This window comes from Limanda limanda, chromosome 15 (assembly GCF_963576545.1).
Source record: "Limanda limanda chromosome 15, fLimLim1.1, whole genome shotgun sequence".
NCBI classification, from domain to species: Eukaryota; Metazoa; Chordata; class Actinopteri; order Pleuronectiformes; family Pleuronectidae; genus Limanda; species Limanda limanda.
This window is the reverse complement of record NC_083650.1, coordinates 521826-540555: the sequence shown is the minus strand read 5'-3', so window position 1 is coordinate 540555 and position 18730 is coordinate 521826. Positions and strand designations below refer to the sequence as shown.

Here is an 18730-nt window from a genome sequence, read left to right as displayed (position 1 = left end):
ACACAATGAGGGCCTGATCTACTAAGATCCAAAATAAAGAGTGTCAAATTTCATGTACACTATGAAAGATTGCACGTTTGGTTAGTGGGCGTTTTGTGGATGAACTACTAAAAATTATTGAGCAAATGATAAAGGGTGCAAACATGGTTTTGCATATTTATACGAGTGTTTTGTGTGCGTTACTGGTTTTCCGCCATGGAGCATTACGGAGAGCAGAGTAACCGCAAAGCAAAATATAAGGTCATGGATTTGGAGTTGTTAGTGGAAGAGGCAAACAAACACATTGTTGCGCTTGCAAAGAAATATTAATATAACTCAAAGAAACGCGATATGGGAGAGTATATACGAGAAAGTAAATGCTGAGTGTAAAACAAGAACAATGAAATTAATAAAAGATGGCAGGACATAAGAATTTTAGTTTGCCTACCAGACAGTAAATCAGAAAATGTGACTATTTGTATAAATCTACATCGCCTATAGTGTGAAGAAAATATGGGATATGTATACTTTCAACTGTATTTCATAATTTCTACAATGAACACACCAACACATTTCTTTCCTTAGTGGCCTATAATACACTTCAGCGCAGCCAGAATTATTTATATGCCTGCTTTTGTGACAGTTTATATGCTGATTTATTGATGTTACAGACCTAACACCACTTCTTTCCTAATTTCATCATATAGGGTTCATTTGGCCTTTTGCCATATTGTGCAGTGACAATGTAATGTAATAAAGGAAAACTACTCTGTGAGACAGCTAATGTTTTTCTGGCAGTCAATGTCAGAACCGGCTCCTGGTACAGTACATTGACCAGAAGCTAAATGTTGTGCTTAATCATAACAAATTACAAATCAACGCAATCTGACACCGTTCATCACATAGGCGCTTAAAGATGGACAACGCGTTTTCACTTCATTCCACTATACAGGTATGAAGTAACATTTTCCAGATAAGAATGGTAGCATCTAAAATCATCTTGAGTCAGTCTGCTAAGGATCGATCAGGGCTGGAGCAACTGTATCGAAGTGATGCTGATCCGTTTTTCAATTAAATTCAATAGCACGAGAAACATTGATGAAATAAGAACTACCTAAAATGACCAAAACTATCTTTGAGAGAAATCTTTTTCACATGTACTTTTCATTTGGTTTATGTCCCAACCATTTACATAGAAGGGGTGGGATTTACAACCTATATTGCAACCAGCCACCAGGGGCGATTGGCTTCAGTTTTGGTGAGCAGTCTTCTCGTCCATCCCAATAAACAATCTATTGTATAGCAGTAAAAACCGAAGCTTAACACACACAATCAGTATAAATCATTCGATGTTTTACAGCACCAAGCATAGACTGATGTATTTTCTGTGCAGTACAGAAAGGTTTTGAGAAGACACTTCATTAGTGCAATCAGGCTGAGCCACAGGATGGCCTTCCATTGAGAGGAGGAAATTGAACTTCTTGAAGCCAATTCAGGTACTCTGAAAGTAAGGTCAGATACCAGGGCACCTCATGGTCCATTCTTGCGGATGAGGCTCAAGGGATAGAGCGGGTTGTCTACTAACCATAAAGTTGGAGGTTCAATCCCAATAAGCCAAAGTGTTCCTGGGGCAACATACAGAAGATACCAGATGGCTGTGCCGGCAGTATAACAGTGTATGTATGTATGATGGAGAAAATGCAGCACATAGATACATTGTAAAATGTCTGTGAATGGCAAAACTGTACTGTAACACTTTTATTGGTCATGTATGCGCAATATTTATTTAAAAAACGGCCAAACTTTCAGATAAACATTTAATTATGACAATGACTACCCTTTATTATTTTTAGTTGTCTGTGCAGCACTTCCATACTAGTACCAATTACCTTTATTTTTGTTGTGCATAGCATGGTTAAAAAAGTGCAGAAACAATAAGTACAATAACAGGAAGAATAAGTGATCACATGGACAAACTTTTTTTGTAACCTGGGCTGAGAAAATGGACAGGGGCATTGATCCTCATTCACCAACCGTTCTTAAGATTCAAATTCTTCTTAAAAACACACTCTCTCAAAGTAGCAGTTCTGCATGTGCAAGGGAAACTCAACAACCTGTCAGTTTTGTCAACCTGCTCCTCACTTCCTGCCCAAGGCAAAATCATCACATGTTTTGCTGGTTCCTGAAGAAAACACACTACAAAGCAAATACTTAATACGTCATGGAGAATTTCCTGTGTCTCATGCCCAGGTCCAGTAAGGTAACAAAGGGGGCTAGATATAGATTCAAGATGAAAATATAACCAACTGTTTTAGATGATGCATAGCTCCTCCTGCTAAATGTTTGATCAACATTTCAATTTGATTTCTTCACAGAACATTTTGAATGATTTACCAATATTTACAATAACTACAGCTACCATTGAAGAAGCGGCATAACCTATCCTTATTGGAGTCTCTGAGGAATATCACCACCATGGATGGACAGAACCAATGGGTCAAGTCTGCCTTAAGTTTTTATGTGGAAGGACAAACAAAAGAAGCCTTACTAGTAATGGTATTTGTTTAAAGCCTTCACACACACAAATTAATGTAACAAATATGTATGAATTGAAAAATAAGACTTAACATCATGGGGGGGAAAAATGGTACTTTAATTTTTTATGCATTTAAAATGTCAAACCAGAAGTTGAAAATTGTAATATTTATATTTTAAAGACATTGACTGCCTGAAGGTTGAAAATATATAAATTGCACTGCTGGATGTGAACATTTGGCATCAGAACATCCTCCTGCTAATTGCCTCCCTCATCGTCATCCAGCAGGAACTCGCTGATCTTCTCCCTCATCTTAGACCTGCACATAATAGCATAGCAACTTAGTTCCAAGCATAACAGAAGTGTTATATTCCTGAACTCTTTACTGAAATTCTGCCTTTAGTTTAGTTAAATTATCCAAAAAAATGTATCCAAGGGCATCTGGATATGGTTGTAGATACAGTATATAAAACTTTTCTTGACCTGGATGATTATCAACCTTCATCAACTTAACAGCACTCAAAATCTTTATCATTCAATAAATGTGCAGAATTTCTCAAGGATTACAAGAGCATTGATTGTGAGAATGTTGGTTTCAGACAAATTATATTTCCCTAAGTAAAAAACCAAGTTGCCTAAATAAAGTTATTTTTGGCTTATGTTAACGACAAATGGAGTCAAAGGATGAAGAGTAATCTTATTAAAAAATTGAAAATAGACAAATATTCTCCTCACCTCCTTTTTCTCCTTTGAGCCTCTAACAGGATGTACTGGGGGAGATGCTCCACTGATGACTGTTAAAGGAAAAGCAATAGCAGGAGGAGTAAGCTGGGAAATGCCTGATTTAGATATTGTTGAGTAGAGATGTGCATGTTGACCAAAAGCCTGCAGGTTCCGTGAATGTACTTGCACATCTTGGAGTGGAGCAGGTTGGTTTGTCCAAAAATGGCAAAACAGCTTTCACTCTTTTATAAATGTCTTACAGAAACATTGACTGCAATACTAGCCTGAGGTGACTAGGACTGCTCCCTCTCCCTTATACACATTCATGCACTGGAGGGTAAGGGTGCTGTTATGCCCTGGCTGTCAATGACATGCATGACTTATAAAATATCATAAACATCAACCATGCTTCTCTGTATATCTTAACCAAAATATATATTTATCTTGGCCTGTCCTCTCTTATCAGTAGCAATTACAGTAATAGAATTAACTTAAAATTTAAGAGAAAACATGCAGTACGAGACAAAACTAGTTTTTCCAATGAAAAATGTTGCACTCATGAACTAAAACGAAAAAGACAATTGTTGGACTACAAGTGGAAATGATAACACCCATTCAGTATGTCCAGACATTTTAACTCACCATATCTTTGATGGTCAGGTGACAGCTGTAACACAACAAGGTCTTCAGATTGGTTTTCTCTGGTTCCCTGTAATGAAAGATCAGAACAAAAATGTGATGGTCTTAGAGGTAAAGAAGATGACATGATGAGTTTAATGGTCTGACTTAAGGTAGATAAAAGATCTGGTCACTGAAACAATGGAAGTCCGCTTGCTGTTGCTACAACACATTGGGAACCAATTAGGAGTATGACCTTACAAAACTCATGACATTCTAATGAGCCTCAACTAAACAGGGGGCTAATTTACAAATGTGTTAGAATTATTGTTAATCCTGGTCTCATCAGTTGTGTTTTCTATTCCTAAAGTATTAGTCTGGGCAGGGCTTTAAGAAGCGACTAGGTGCACAGCAGCAAAGATCTAAAAATACTGTCTGTAAAGGTTCTGCTTAGAACTATGTTTGTACTTTGCTTGATGACAATCACTGCCCGACTAAGATACTTAAATCCCTAAAGACTTACTTAACAGAACAGCAGCCTTCACCACGCTCTGCCTCACCACTATCCTCTCCTCCTCCAGAGGAACAGCAAGATCCAGAGGGAACACTTGACTCGAGCACTGGAGCTTTAATGGAAACAAAGGAAACCAATTTTTAACCAATGACAACTGTGGGTCGAAATTCAGCTGTGGACTTTTACTGTACTGCCTTCATACCCTGCATTTGCCCTCTGCATGACTCAGAAGGCCCAAACACAGAAAACTGCTGCAGTACATCATATAACTTAAGCTGGAGAGGGCTCTAATTCAAATGAAAGTGACACTCTAGTCCAAATATGTATTCTCTACACTACCGTTGACGTCTGCTCATATATCTAAACTTTGTCAGTATTCTGTTTGAAGGCTTTATTAAGAATTTTGAAAATGACTGTACCACGGAGGACAAAGGCAGAATTGTACCAGTGTTAATTTTGGCAGCTATTTTTGATTTAGTCTTAGCCTTAAGACAAAAAAGCATATTAGTTTTAGTCACATTTATTCATTTTGGTCTAGTAATCGTCGACGAAATTCAGAACATTTTAGTCTAGTTTTATTCGACGAAAACTAATTAGATTTTAGTCTAGTTTAACATCCAAATGTGATAAATGGGGGGGAAGTGACATCTCGGCAAGGAGTTGTTTTTGTTGGTGCGGACCGGGGGAGCGACCAGCCACGTTCGAGGGAACTGCGGTCCTGAAGACCTACATTGTTCAAGTTTCCACCTTTGTTGGCGGGCACAAGTCCAGGTTGTACGTGGGGATGATGGTGTTTTGTGTCAATACAGGTTATCGGTCTAAACAACTATTATTCGTTTATTGTAAATTGGTCAGGCGGCGGGCGCCCGTACACAGCTTGACGGGTTTCACCCCTGCTCCTTAAATAATAGCGTAGGAATTTTCCTCTGTGTTCCTAAACCAGGCGAATTGTTAAAAATGTTGAACCAGTCGTTAGGGCTTCACTTGCATGTCTGGGCATGTCAGGGAGGGAGTATGGATACAGAACCCGGCAACATACAACCAATGATGTTAGGTGCATGCAAGTTTAGAAAAAAACGAATTATTGTGAGTTAGTCAACCACCAACATTTTCATCTTGTCTCGTCCCGTCAACGAAAGTTAAAATAGATTAAGTCATAGTTTTTATTTTCAAAGATCCGTTTCGTCACGTCATAGTCATGGGAAAAGGGAGGTTAACGAATATTTTTCGTCACCAAAATTAACACTGAAATGTATACTGTACCAGGGTGAAGTTGATCGCTCTTAGTCCTGGCAGGATATTTAGTCTGGGAGAGCTGCTCTGAGGTCAGTGTGGCCTGAAAGGATGACGCATTCTCTGAAAGAAATGAGGGAAACAAAGGGGAGAAAAGAAAGGAGAGGACAAACAAATGAATGCCTAAAAAGTCTTCACTGCTTAGGGTGCCATGACCCGGTTTAAAAATAGCTTGTTAGAGAATCTGTGATAGTCCTTTCTCTGCACACTAGTGATCAACACATCTGTGTACACCCACTCCGTCTGTCTTCAGGCTCACAGATGTTTTATATACAGTCTGCACATAGTGCATCCTGTTTAGTGAACAATAACAAATGGCCTTTTGGGAAGTATTTCTGTGTGGTTGAGTGAATACTCTGTAGATGCCTGACATAAAATTATTATAGGTGAATAAATGGGGAAATTATTAAGTTATGTTATCTATACATGACTGAATGTTAATTGATTGCATGTAGCATAGAGACGATCTACATAAGGGGGGTAAACCTGTTGTTCACAGAGGAATAACCATCTGAAAGTTTAACTGCAGTTGTCAATGTTTAAATGTGCCTGTACAATCATCAGCACCTGCAGCTTCACATTGGGAAAAATAACGATCTGAAAATAGACTTCAATGGAGGGAAGGCGTGGGACCAGTTCAAAATAGCATCATCATCACGGCTTACATTGAAAATGGGAAAACAATGTTTACTAAATTTGATGGTTGGCTAATATTAGGGCATTAAAAATTAACGTGGGATGATGAATTTGTTGAATAAACGCATACATTTTTTTAACACGTGTGCAGAATGACCAGCTCCATGTTCCGATACCCATTTTGTGGTCAGTACAACACGACCTGACGCTCAGCGTTAAAATGAGCTGAGCGAAACGTAGACATGATCCGACACCATCGTTTCATAACCAAACACATGACAGTATGTTTGTCATCTAAATCATCCCAATCAAAAGTGAACTATGAACGTGAACTAGGGCTGCCACTAACGACTATTTTTCTATCGATTAATCGGACGACTATTTTTATCGATTAGTCGATTAATCTAAACGACTAATTTTCCTCCAAAAAAATCAAATTGACCATTCATTTCAGTTAATTTTATTTTGACAACAACAAACTGTATGTCATCGTATAATGCAGCACAAAACAAAATGTAAACAAAGGCTCAAATATTAAAGTGCAAAACTGTAGATTTAAACTAGCAACTCCAACGTGATAAAAATAAATAAAAAAGAGGGCTTATAAGTTAAGTCAGCAGTGCAACTCAAAAAGATATCAAAGTTTCTATTTAACCCCCTATCAAAATAAAAAGTTAGGTCTGCATATAAAACAAAATGCAACATGTTTAAAGTATAAGAAACAATGGTGTCCAGCTCAAAATCAAACGTTAGTTAGACATGTGTGTTGTAATCTAAGAATGTCAGCATGTCCACATGTTCTGGACTCAGTCTAGCACGCCCCCCCGCGCGAAAGGAGCGTTCCCCCAGCGGGCACCGTAGCTGAGGTGACGCGAGAAGGACCCGACCCGCAGGGCCCGCCTTGCGCACCTGCGACGGACACCGCCCCGCGGTACAAGAGAAAGGAAGCCCCCCGCACCAGCGACGCCGTGAGGCGCCGTGGACGAGGACCCCCCCCCCAAAAAAATCAACTTGAGGCGGGCCGCACACCGAGCCCCCGGGGCGACTGCTCCCCCAGCCGCCGCATGCATAGTCTATGGCAGCATGTGCCCAGCGGTTTAAAAAAAAATGCGTCGACGCATTTTCAGCGTCGACGTAATCGATGACATCGACGAATCGCGGCAGCCCTAACGTGAACTAATTCATTTTCATCTGCATGAACTGAACTTGGAACTCGTTCTTTTTAAGTGTGAACTGGCAAAACACTGCTCCTTCAGATGAGCTCACATTCACATTTAATTGTGTACAGGTTCGGTTGTTTGTTTGATTTAAAAAAGAAAAGAACAAAGTTTTATTCAACCATCCTATATTCACAAAAAAAAGAGTAAAGGCGAAGAAGCCCCAATTGTTTAGGACTAAAAAAGTTCTAAATAACATTATCCTATGTTTGCTGAGAGGCATAGCAATGATACAGCCAAATATGAATTATGGTGTGGTATGTTTTAGTTTGATTTTATTATCAATCTTAATAACTATCATTTGGACCATTCATCAATAATATAAAAAATGTTAAATGTATATATTCGTCATTTATCTTTCCGTTGCCACAAAAATATACAGAGAAAATGGTGATTTTTAGGGCATTTATTCAACATAACTCCCTCTTGAAACTCACCAACAGAAGTATCCAGAGTGCACACACAGAGCAGACACCTGTCAGAGCGGTCGGCTGTTGAGGAGCTCTTACATGCCGTCTGCAGCTTCTCACTGGTCCTACGAGACAAACAGCCAGTTTGTAATGACCTCATACTTCCAAAGCTGATTTGTATGTATAGAAATTTGTACATTAACTGCATCCTATAAAAACAAAAATAAGCAGTTGTTCATACTGTATACTGTTTCCAAAATACCAAGAATCCAATATCTAGTGATTATGACTATGTCCAACCACTTACACTGGGTAATTTCTGCAGAATACATGATGTTTAGAGTTTCCCACTGACCTATAGATGGTGCTGACAGTAGAGGGGAAGTCTACCTGTAGTTTAGTGACAAAACTCTCCGTCAGCCGCTGTATGCTGGCTTTTTCTGTAGTCTATAAGACACACACAGATGCACAGGGAACACAATCGTTAGGTGATATACACATGTTCACAAGTTTATGGAATCACAGTGATTTGTTTTTATAGTCAGAACCTTTGCTGTGGGCATTTGCTTAAAATTGTTAGGGGATTTTTCTGCGCTTTTAATATCCTTGAGTTGTGTGTCCAACTTGATTGGACTTCACATGTAGCAAGACTGACAGAGGCTGACATCTGTGTGGCAAGATCTCTACCAAGAGAAGACCAGATATTGGAATAAATGCTATATCTTGACATTATAGACTACAGCCGTGGCCAAAAGTTTGCTGCCTCAGTTTTTATAATGGCAATTTACATATACTCAAGAATGTTATGAAGAGTAATCAGATGAATTGCAATTAATTGCAAAGTCCCTCTATGCCACGAAAATGAACTTAATCCCCAAAAAAACATTTCCACTGCATTTCAGCGCTGCCACAGAAGGACTAGCTGACATCATGTCAGTGATTCTCTTGTTAACACAGGGGAGTGTGTTGACGGGGACAAGTCTGGATATCACTCTGTCACGCAGAATGAGACAGAATAGCAGACTGGAAGCTTTAAAAGAAGGGGCGATGCTTGAAATCATTGTTCTTCCTCTGTTAACCATGGTTACCTGCAAGGAAACACGTGCAGTCATCATTGCTTTGCACAAAAAGGGCTTCACAGGCAAGGATATTGCTGCTAGTAAGATTGCACCTATCATCAAACATCCTCCGAGAGCAACTTCTCCCAACCATCCAAGAACAGTTTGGTGACGAACAATGCCTTTTCCAGCATGATGGAGCACCTTGCCATAAGGCAAAAGTGATAACTAAGTGCCTCGGGGGACAAAACATCAACATTTTAGGTCCATTGCTAGGAAACTCCCCAGACCTTAATCCCACTGAGAATTTGTGGTCAATCCTCAAGAGTGGACAAACAAAAACCCAGAAAATTCTCACAAAGTCCAAGCATTGATTATGCAAGAATGAGCTGCCCAGAAGTTAATTGAAAGCATGCCAGGGCAATTGCAGAGGTCTTGAGAAAGAAGGGTCAACACTGCAAATATTGACTCTTCGCATAAACTTAATGTAATTGTCAATAAAATTCTTTGACACTTATGAAGTGCTTGTAATTATACTTCAGTATACCATAGTAACTTCTGATAAAGATGTAAAAACACTGAAGCAACACACTTTGTGAAAACCAATACTTGTCATTCTCAAAACTTTTGGCCACAGCTGTACAGTCTGTTGATGTGCATGATTTTTAATAAGGAATAAATACCATTCATCCAAATGAAAGTGTTTTCTGAGAGCAGATGGAAACAGTGATATAAAAATTGGTGATGTACAGATGGTATGAATTTTTAGTAGGCTTATGACTCTAGAATGCTCACTAACATTCCACAATTTGAGAAAAGACCTTGCCTATAGTCAGTGTACAGAGCACTGACATTACTGTTAACATCAACTGCCCTTGGCTGATCTTACCTTAGTGTCCAGACTTGGTATGAAAACAGAGGCCACGTTGAACAAATGGTTGTAGTAAGCGATTTCTTTGGCTGAGTAGTCCCTCATTGGCCTCACTAATATTATGTCACCATACCTGGAGTCTGAGAAACCCTGTTAAAAACCACACACACAATTATAACACATCTGATATCATCTGTTTAACACATCATTATCACAATCTGTCACCCAAACACATACACACCGTGTCCTGAGCCAGCTGTGCTCCTCTGCCTAGTGATATACTGGTGAGGAGTTTAATTGCCAGTCTGGTGCAGTTGTCGCCGAGCATTACTTTTTTGTAGCCCTCAGTACGAGCTGTGTGCACCAGCAAATGCTGCCTTTGAAAATAACACATTGTGGGGTCAGAGTGGATTGACAAAGAGCTATTAAAAAGCAATGACTGAGCTTTCATGTTGTGTTTCTACTATATCATTTTTACTAGTAAGGATAAATGCAAAAATATATACCAAATTTTTTCTGCCAATACTACTTCTCTTGGCCTCTTTCGAGTCAGAGAACTTAGTTTTGAGTGGGTTTTTATTTCAGTAAAGTGGTTAATAATGTTTCCATGGGGAAAAAGAATAAGCGACTTGGATAATTGGGTAAAGTAAGTACAAAATAAACGAGTCAGTGTTTCATTATCTTCTATTGTTTTTACGAACAAGACTGGTGCATTATCCCAGATGAACATCTTTGGTTTAACCTGAAACTAAACACAGTAGCCCCATCAAGAATGTCTGGAGTCAAGTCGTGTAGGAGCTCATAACTGTCTGACCTTAATGTGTTCAGCAGGTCATGTCTGGCCGTCAGTGTCTTAGCTGATACAATCAGCTGCTGCAGGAACTGTGTGTGGGCCTCTGGAACCACTGGCACAGATGTTGGGTCCTGGTCTTTTGGATTCAAACAACTGCCACTGTTACTTTTAAGGAACTGATCCACAGCTTCTTTGTAGGCACTGGCTGGTTGTTCTGATGATTGGGCCATCACAACGACTGAACTGGGAAGGTCTAGAACCTAAATGAACGTAGGACACATTCAACAGTGAGTTTTGTTAATGTTTACATTATAAGTATTGTGTTAAAGGATCAACTTCAGATTGTCCTTGTGACTTTAATGCAGTTAGGTCACAAATTGCATGTAAGAAGGGGCTTTAGATTCATCATGAATTTAATGACTGTCATCCTGAGGGGTGTAACAGAATGTGAGAAGTCAAACCTTCCTATTCCTCCACGTACCTGTTCCAGGGGCACCACATAAAAGGGGAAACCAGCAGCTCTGAACACAGCTTGCAGCTCAGCCACCGTCCTCACTCTCTCATCAACAGACTGACCTACAGCACCACCCTCTAGGAATAACCACCCACACAATCAGTGGAAAATGTTTTGGTCACAAGCATTTCAGAAATGACAAAAGTCATAAAAATAATAACATTTAGAGAATGATACTCCTAATTTCATTTACCATCAATGTAGACAATGCCAGGTAAGAACTTCAACTTCTTGTGAGCATTTTGACTCAGTCCCTAGAAGGAAAATGTCAGTTTTCAGTTGAATTAATATTGAAATAAAGACAAAGGGTAGACAAAAAAAGGAATGAATCTAAGATTTAAGCAACACAAATATATAATAAATAATGGATAAGTGTTTTATAAATACATTTTAAACTTCAGGCCCACACAATATTCAAAGTTTAGGTCTAGAAAGCAATCAAAACTGGATCACAGTTAGCAACGGGCAGTGGATATGAAATGGATCAAGTTATCAAAAACACAGATTCAAATTGACTAGATGAGAAATATTAAATGGATACATTTTCTTTTTAAAAAAGGGGGCACCACAGTTGTTTGCAATGGCACCTCATACCAAGGGGGTTTCTGATCCAACAGGGATCTTTCTGTACATGTTCTCCTGTGCCTGCGTGGGTTTTCTCTGGGTTTTACTTCCTCCCACAGTCCAAAGACATGCTGATTAGGGTTAGGTTAATATGAGTCTTCAGTGAATTTCGGTGTGAATGATTGTTAAAGTCTGTATGTTGGCCCAGTGACATACAGACCTGTCTAGGGTGTACCTTAAACAAAGTCAGCTGGGATTGTCTCTTACTTGCCCTGCATCCCTCAAGAAAATAAGCAGAATAGTGTTTAATGGATGTATGGATTTTTTTAGAAATGCTTATTTTCCTGGATTTCTATTTTACCAGCAGACTTTTTTTTGTGAACCCGTTAACCTGTATAAGCCAACTTCAACAATTGAGTCAGAAACTATGGTAGAAAAAAGCATGTCCCAGCCACATCCATCTCTTTTTAGTGTCCCTTAGAAACACGCATTTTGATTATTAAGTTGTGCTGTAAGCATTTGATTGTGAGAAATTGCAGCACATTCTAAATGCCATGCATGAATCAAATAAGGAAGATGTTTTCCCCATTTGCACTCGTTTTCTTTAGTTGCAGAGATGTCTGCAGACCAGTATCCAGCATCGACATCTATAGACATGTGGATAAGTGGGGTTTCTAAGTTCTTTTCAAAAAGGAAAATCTACCACAACTATTAAAAATAATTTATTTTATACTAACACCTGTGCACTGTCAAGTTCACAGAAAAAAAGATTAACCTCTTGTACTTGACGGAGCATTGAACAGGACGAAGAACCTCCAGATACAGCCAACAGCACCTACAAGTAGAGGATACACAGTTATGGAGCTGTCCCACAGTTTTTGCCTTAGTCTATGAAAATAATTGTGTGTAACAAATTCAAAAGATTAATTGCAGGCAGTGAACTTGGTCATGTTCTTTCAGCAGAGAACAGAGTTGAGAATTAAGTATTAAAGTCTACAAATAAAAAAAGCACAAACACACAACGATATAGAAAAGCGGAGGTGGAGGTGAATACGTATCCCCAGGTAAAGCTTCTGTCCTCCATCAAAGGTGTTGAAGTTTGAGGGTTCTGCTCAGTATCTTGAGTAGTATCTAAGCTCATCCTATACTGCTTTCTTCTGGACAGAGACTTCACAAGATAGGGAAATTAGCTTAGCAATCTTTGTGGCCATTAGAGTACATACTTCTGAGTTTACAGCGGTGCATTTGAATGGACCACAAAGTCCCTGTCAGCCGAGGATGCCTTTACATACAAAGCAATGTAATTGTACATTTCTAACCGGAGATCAGTGTCTCTTTTATGCGTACCTTGTCTCCAGGGAAAATTATCCTATTTTTTCCCAGCATGGCTCTGAACTTGTGAATGAAGTATTCTTTGAAACAGCCCCTAACACAAACAGAGAAATGATTTGAGTCAGGTAAACACGAACATCTTCCAAAGCCATGTTAAGGTTGTAAAATAATCTCTTTCAGAAATCCCACAACTCCAACAACACAGCTGGAAATTCTGGCAATACCCGAGTTTAGACTAGTCCTCCCACACACCCTGTCACAACATTTTTCTTGTGTGAACACTGGTATTACTATAACTGCTTGCAGACCTTAACTCCGGACATCCTCGTCATTTCCTCCGGAGGAGATGTGTCAGCGCAAATGTCTGTTCGAGAGCCTCAGCAGTTTCTAGACTTTCTTTGCCTGGCCCCCTAGTAGAAAGTCAGCAGAAATGCATGTGAGAATCCAGCAGGGGATGCCCTGCTGGATTCACGTTGAGCAAGTTGGGTGTTGAAGAAGTTTCCAGCATGTGACAGACCCAAAAACATAGAAGACACCGTTGAAGATGTCGAGAAAGTTTGTGGGGATAAGAGCTGACGCCTGTGTCGATGTGCTATAAACAAATTCAAATGATCTCCACAGCACAATAAATAAGTTATGTTGTGCCTGCTGCACTATCCCTCATCTCAATGGAGCATTTGTTGCTGTTTTGAACATGTCTTAGCAGCGCACATGCGCTGTGAAAGGCAAACTGGAGATAAAGTCCGGACCAAATTCTGGGGAGATCCTCCGCAGGATAGGCCAAAAAACGTTTTACAATGCAAGACATTGGGCAAGTTCAAACCATTGACTAGTAATGACTAAAGAATTGTAAATTCTCTTCAAACTGCAGCAAGACAAAATTGTATTTGAGACAGCCTGTTATTCATAATCTTCCCTCTGTTATAAAGAGACATGGAGGGTATTCTATCATAGTAGCTAAATTAATCCTGGCTTAACTGAAAAGGTCCCGCTTGAATTAGCTTCAACTTCCACTTGAGGTTTAAGTCGTTCAACTAACACAATTCAGCCTCTAATCAAGGCTTATTTAGCCAGGCAAGTTGTGTGTTGGGCATGTGCATCCAGCCCTGAATAATTGATTGTAGAAAAGAAGATGCTATGTTCCCAAAAGACACAAAAACCTGTACGGTGCATTTTCCTGCAGCAGAGCAACTGGTGATCAAGAAAAAATTAAGGGAAGACTTAATCATTACCGTTTAACACCAAGTCAGTTAAACTTCAGGGATATCAATCTGTCCATATAGGAAGCACAAGTCATAATGGATCAGGTTCACCTGCTTTGGTGCAAATAAAATTTACAACAGGAGCAATGGAGAGGCAAAAGCAAGACAACCCTCAAAAAGGGAATGGTTCTGCATGATGTGACCACAGACAGCTGCTCTCTCCTTATCTTTAATAATAATGATAATAACTTGAATTTATATAGCACCTTTCAAGAGACCCAAGGACGTCTGTAGGGAGGAACAAAAATAAATGAAAGTATTTGAACAAGACAGGCAAGAAATAGACTGAGCACTATATCTTCTTGATTAATTATTCTCTACTTTTGTGTTCTAATAGTGTCCTTGTCACCACTGGAAGCATGAAGCGGTATCTGCACCCCAATGGGCTGCAGGGCTACAGAAGGGCATCAACCCAGCAGCAGGACCAATATCTGCCGGCCCATGCTTCTGCAACTGCGGCTGCGGCTTTTCACGCAGTTGTGTCGACAGACTTGTTTTCATTTATTGTTCTCCAAGGGTTGCGCATGTTGCAAAGCAATTCACCGCCAGAACACTAGGCGGAGTAAAGTTTTTTGTCGAAGAAGACCTAAGACACGCCTTCTTTGTGTGTGGCAGTCGTCGTTGACAGTTTATTTACATCGCCACTGCTGCTCCTCATAGCCTTTTTCTGGCTGAAAAATATGTCCCTGACCTTCCTCCACTCAGTGTTTTGGCCATTTGCAGTCAGTTTATTCACAGCTTCCAAAACCGCATCCTGAGTTTGTGTTACATGACCTAACAATTGTTATTGGTTACTTTACACAGCAGGTTGAACAGTGCAGAGTGCTGGATGTCTTACCTGCAGAAGGTATCTCCTGCTCGGATGACCACAGCTGCACTCGCCTCTTTGCATTTGACACATTTCTTGAAAACACTGAATAAATGGAAGAAGAACATACATCTTAATCATGCATGCATATGTTATGACATGTTTTTGCTGACATTTATAAACAAACTGTAGGTGTAACTGACAAGGATGCCCCAGTAGCTACACAACAGCAGTAACGGGAAGCATCTAGAATGAGCATTTCATCTCATGGTTTAGAATGCTTTTACTTTTAATGCTGTAGGTCTTTCTTTTTAGGCATAATCTTATTGTCTTTTTAAAGTTATGTTTAAACCAAGATAGATCGTGACATTTAGCCACAGCCAGATTTTAGCAAACATGTATTGAACCTCTATTATTTAGAGATTGTTTTTGAGTCTTGTGCATACATGTGATTACACATGACAGCTTTATCATTGGCCCAGAGACCGAGCAGACTTGCCGAGCTAAAGTACCACCACCTGTCCCACATGTTCTGGCAGTCAGTTAACATGAGTCATGACCAAGGATCCACCTGACCCTCCACAATGACAGACTGCTCATGATGTAGACTCTTAGAGCCAAATGGTCTCAGAGACAGCTTTCTCAGCTCTGAGGAAAGTAGCCCTGCACATCTTGACCATGTTTGGCTCAACATACAACTGCGAGGCAGCTTTCTCCACAATGAACATTATCAAAACTAAATATCGTTCAAGGCTCACTAATGAGCACCTCCACATGTGTATGAGAATGTCCCTGACTCCATTCCGCCCAAGATTTAAAATCCTGGCAGGACAAGCTAGAGCTCAATTCTCTCACTGAGCAAAAAAGTGGGGGAGTGGGATATAGTAAGAGGGGAAGTCAGTCATTCTAAAACTGTTCAATTGTTATCATCTGTGAAATTGGTTGAGACTGTTAAGTCAAGTTGTGAAACAGAAAAAGGGAAATTCAAGCTTTTGCATCTTTTATTTTATTTTTCTGAAGTTTAGCACTTTATTTGCACATTTTTATTTATTATTTTGTTTATTATTTATTTTGAAATGCAGTCCTACTTTTATTTAGTTAATGATATATTCCTGCAATCATACATATATCTTCAGTTCTATGTTACGTGATAATAAATATTGTCAAAAAGTTTTTGAATCGTACTGAATTCATTTGATTTGACAGTCAGGTATTGAGTACATGCAGTTGCTGATACAACTACTAGGCTACTTAAATATATATCACACTAAATAGTTAGAAATTATGATCTTCCGGACCTTTGCTTTAAGACATTTTCTCAAACTGGACCTCTTTAAATTTTAGTTGAATACCCCTGATGTAGAGTATGGGGGCTGGGTTGGTGGTTCGGTCCCTGGCTCCTCCATTCCTCAAGACACTGACTAATCTGTGGCCCGGTGTTCCAGCTTAACTGGTAATATATGTTTTTATCTTTGTTCTAGATGATTTTCTCAGATTCGTCATTTTCATGAAACATTTTAGTTTTGTTATAAAGGGAAACGTTGCATACTTAAAAGCAAGCTTCAAAGACAGATGATTATCTTTCATAGGAGACCCAAGGTGTTATGAGTAATACACACATGGCAAGATCAAGGGAAATTGTTTCTTTTTTTTACACTTGAGAGTGTACTTAGTGATCATGACAATGCAAAGCAAACGAGTCATATGACTAGTCATGTAAAAACATCACTCACTTCAACAAGGTGGATGCCCATTCTGTGTTTTTGTGACTAAAGTAAGCGAACATGTTTTTATTGGATGCGATGAGCTTTCATGTATACTCATTGCTTTTATATTGAATAAAGGTGGATGTTCCCGATGATCGGTAGGGTTGAGACATCTGAGAAGGTAACCAGTGAAAGTAAAGTGGCTCATAATGTGTTATCATGAATTGGTTTAGCTAACAATCGCTGGCTGGATAACGTATACATTATTCCTGTGCAACTGGAATTATATCAACTCTGGTAATTCGGGTTTGACGTCCTTACGAGCTCGAAGGTGTAATGGAGCGCGGAATAAACAGCGCTCACCAGTTATAAAGGAGCAGCGTCAGTGAGGACTGTATGAATGTAAGTGAGAATGGTCAAACTGTGCTGCAAAGCGCTTTGAGTGGTTATCCAAACGAGACACGAGACAAGTCCCCTATAAATACAGACCACTTGCTATGACCAACCCAAGTGAACGGGACACATGACGACAACAGCGGATCAGTGATCCCCAAATTTAGTTCCCTACCTGGGCACCTCCGCGCGGTCCAGCCCATCATGATAGTCTTCATCCACCTGGCACATTGTGAAGTACGTGATCTGCTACTCGTACACGAAAATTGTTTTTGTAAAAAGGTGGTGGTCATTACACAACATTCACTTTTGGTTGTCAAGCGCCAACGTCACGTGCCTGAAACGTGGCGCTAGCTGATGACATAATTGAAGAACTTCTTCTTCTTCTTCTTCTTCTTCTTCTTCTTCTTCTTCTTCTTCTTCTTCTTCTTCTTCTTCTTCTTCTTCTTCTTCTTCTTCTTCTTCTTCTTCTTCTTCTTCTTCTTCTTCTTCTTCTTCTTCTTCTTCTTCTTCTTCTTCTTCTTCTTCTTCTACGGCGGTTGGCCAACAACTTTTAGGTGTATTACCTCCACCTTCTGGATTGGAGTATATGCCAGACATTCCGGCATTTAATAGATAATAATCAGATAATTGCCGAATAAATGCTCCACTGTTTGTAGTGACTTGAATTGCTGTCCTCTGCTTGTAGCATGGTCAGCATGTTTGTTCATAACTTTGTATTTACTATTCAGACCACTATGGTGAAGTCTCGTTCTCTTGTTCCCTGTTTCTTTAAATAGGCTACTATAATAATATTGACCCTTATTTTCTCTGTCCCACTCTTCCTGCCTTTTTTTTTTTCCAGAAAGCACTATATAAAAAAATCCATTTAGCATGATGTGTGTTGATGTCAATTCATACATACACAATCAAGGACTGACCTGATCAGAACAATGTAAAAAAAAAGAATACGACCTTTTCATTTCACCTCAAAATGTAAAACCCTTTCAAGTGTCCATGCCCCTTGTTTGTAATTTGTAATTTGCCCGCTCCAACTTCTTTGTTATGTAGTGATTTAAAATGGTTTACAGGTGACCGTTAAATGTCAATTTGGTTCACCACATCTATCCAGAATAACCAGGACGGGAGGCTGAGATTTCTGAATTATACAATTTATTTAATAGCGGCAAATTATTTAAAAGACATTGACATGTGCAAAAGTTTGAAGGACTGGCCTGGACTTGATATAAATAACAGATAAGAGAAATTAAAAGCTCCAGACCCAATTATAAAACGCTAAAACATCATGCATCAAAACAAACACAGCAAACTTTAAAACACACTGCAAGCGATATAATCAAACAAAAAGACAAAAGAGGGTCTCTAATTGATGGAGCCAATAACTCACTGTATTTCTAGTCCTTACACTCAGTCTCAGTCAACCAAAAATATTGCACATTGCCATAAAATAAAATAAAATAGAATAAAACAAAGAAACCAATAATCAAACCATATAACCAGAAA

General features: G+C 39.3%; 1 protein-coding gene across 1 annotated transcript; it reads right to left on the bottom strand.

Annotated features, from left to right (window-relative positions):
• Positions 1-2621: 2621 nt before the first annotated feature.
• On the bottom strand, positions 2622-17644 carry ctu2 (cytosolic thiouridylase subunit 2 homolog (S. pombe)). Its single transcript, XM_061087469.1, has 16 exons — positions 17403-17644; positions 15159-15233; positions 13074-13152; positions 12502-12561; positions 11356-11416; positions 11130-11239; positions 10670-10908; positions 10097-10232; positions 9874-10005; positions 8282-8373; positions 7954-8051; positions 5634-5726; positions 4380-4482; positions 3881-3947; positions 3251-3309; positions 2622-2834 (listed from the first exon to the last, which is right to left on the bottom strand). Exons 1-16 carry the CDS (start codon positions 17456-17458, stop codon positions 2774-2776), a joined length of 1521 nt encoding a protein of 506 aa, XP_060943452.1. The 5' UTR covers positions 17459-17644; the 3' UTR covers positions 2622-2773.
• Positions 17645-18730: the final 1086 nt, after the last annotated feature.

What these genes read in the sequence shown, in the direction of transcription:
- ctu2 (XM_061087469.1), bottom strand. Translation starts at nt 17,458, where the DNA reads ATGTGCCAGGTGGATGAAGACTATCATGATGGGCTGGACCGCGCGGAG. An exon ending in TAATTTTCCCTGGAGACAAG is followed by an intron (nt 12,562 to 13,073) that starts GTACGCATAAAA and finishes CTCTACTTGTAG; the next exon opens with GTGCTGTTGGCTGTATCTGG. An exon ending in CACAGCTGGCTCAGGACACG is followed by an intron (nt 10,006 to 10,096) that starts GTGTGTATGTGT and finishes GGTTTTTAACAG; the next exon opens with GGTTTCTCAGACTCCAGGTA.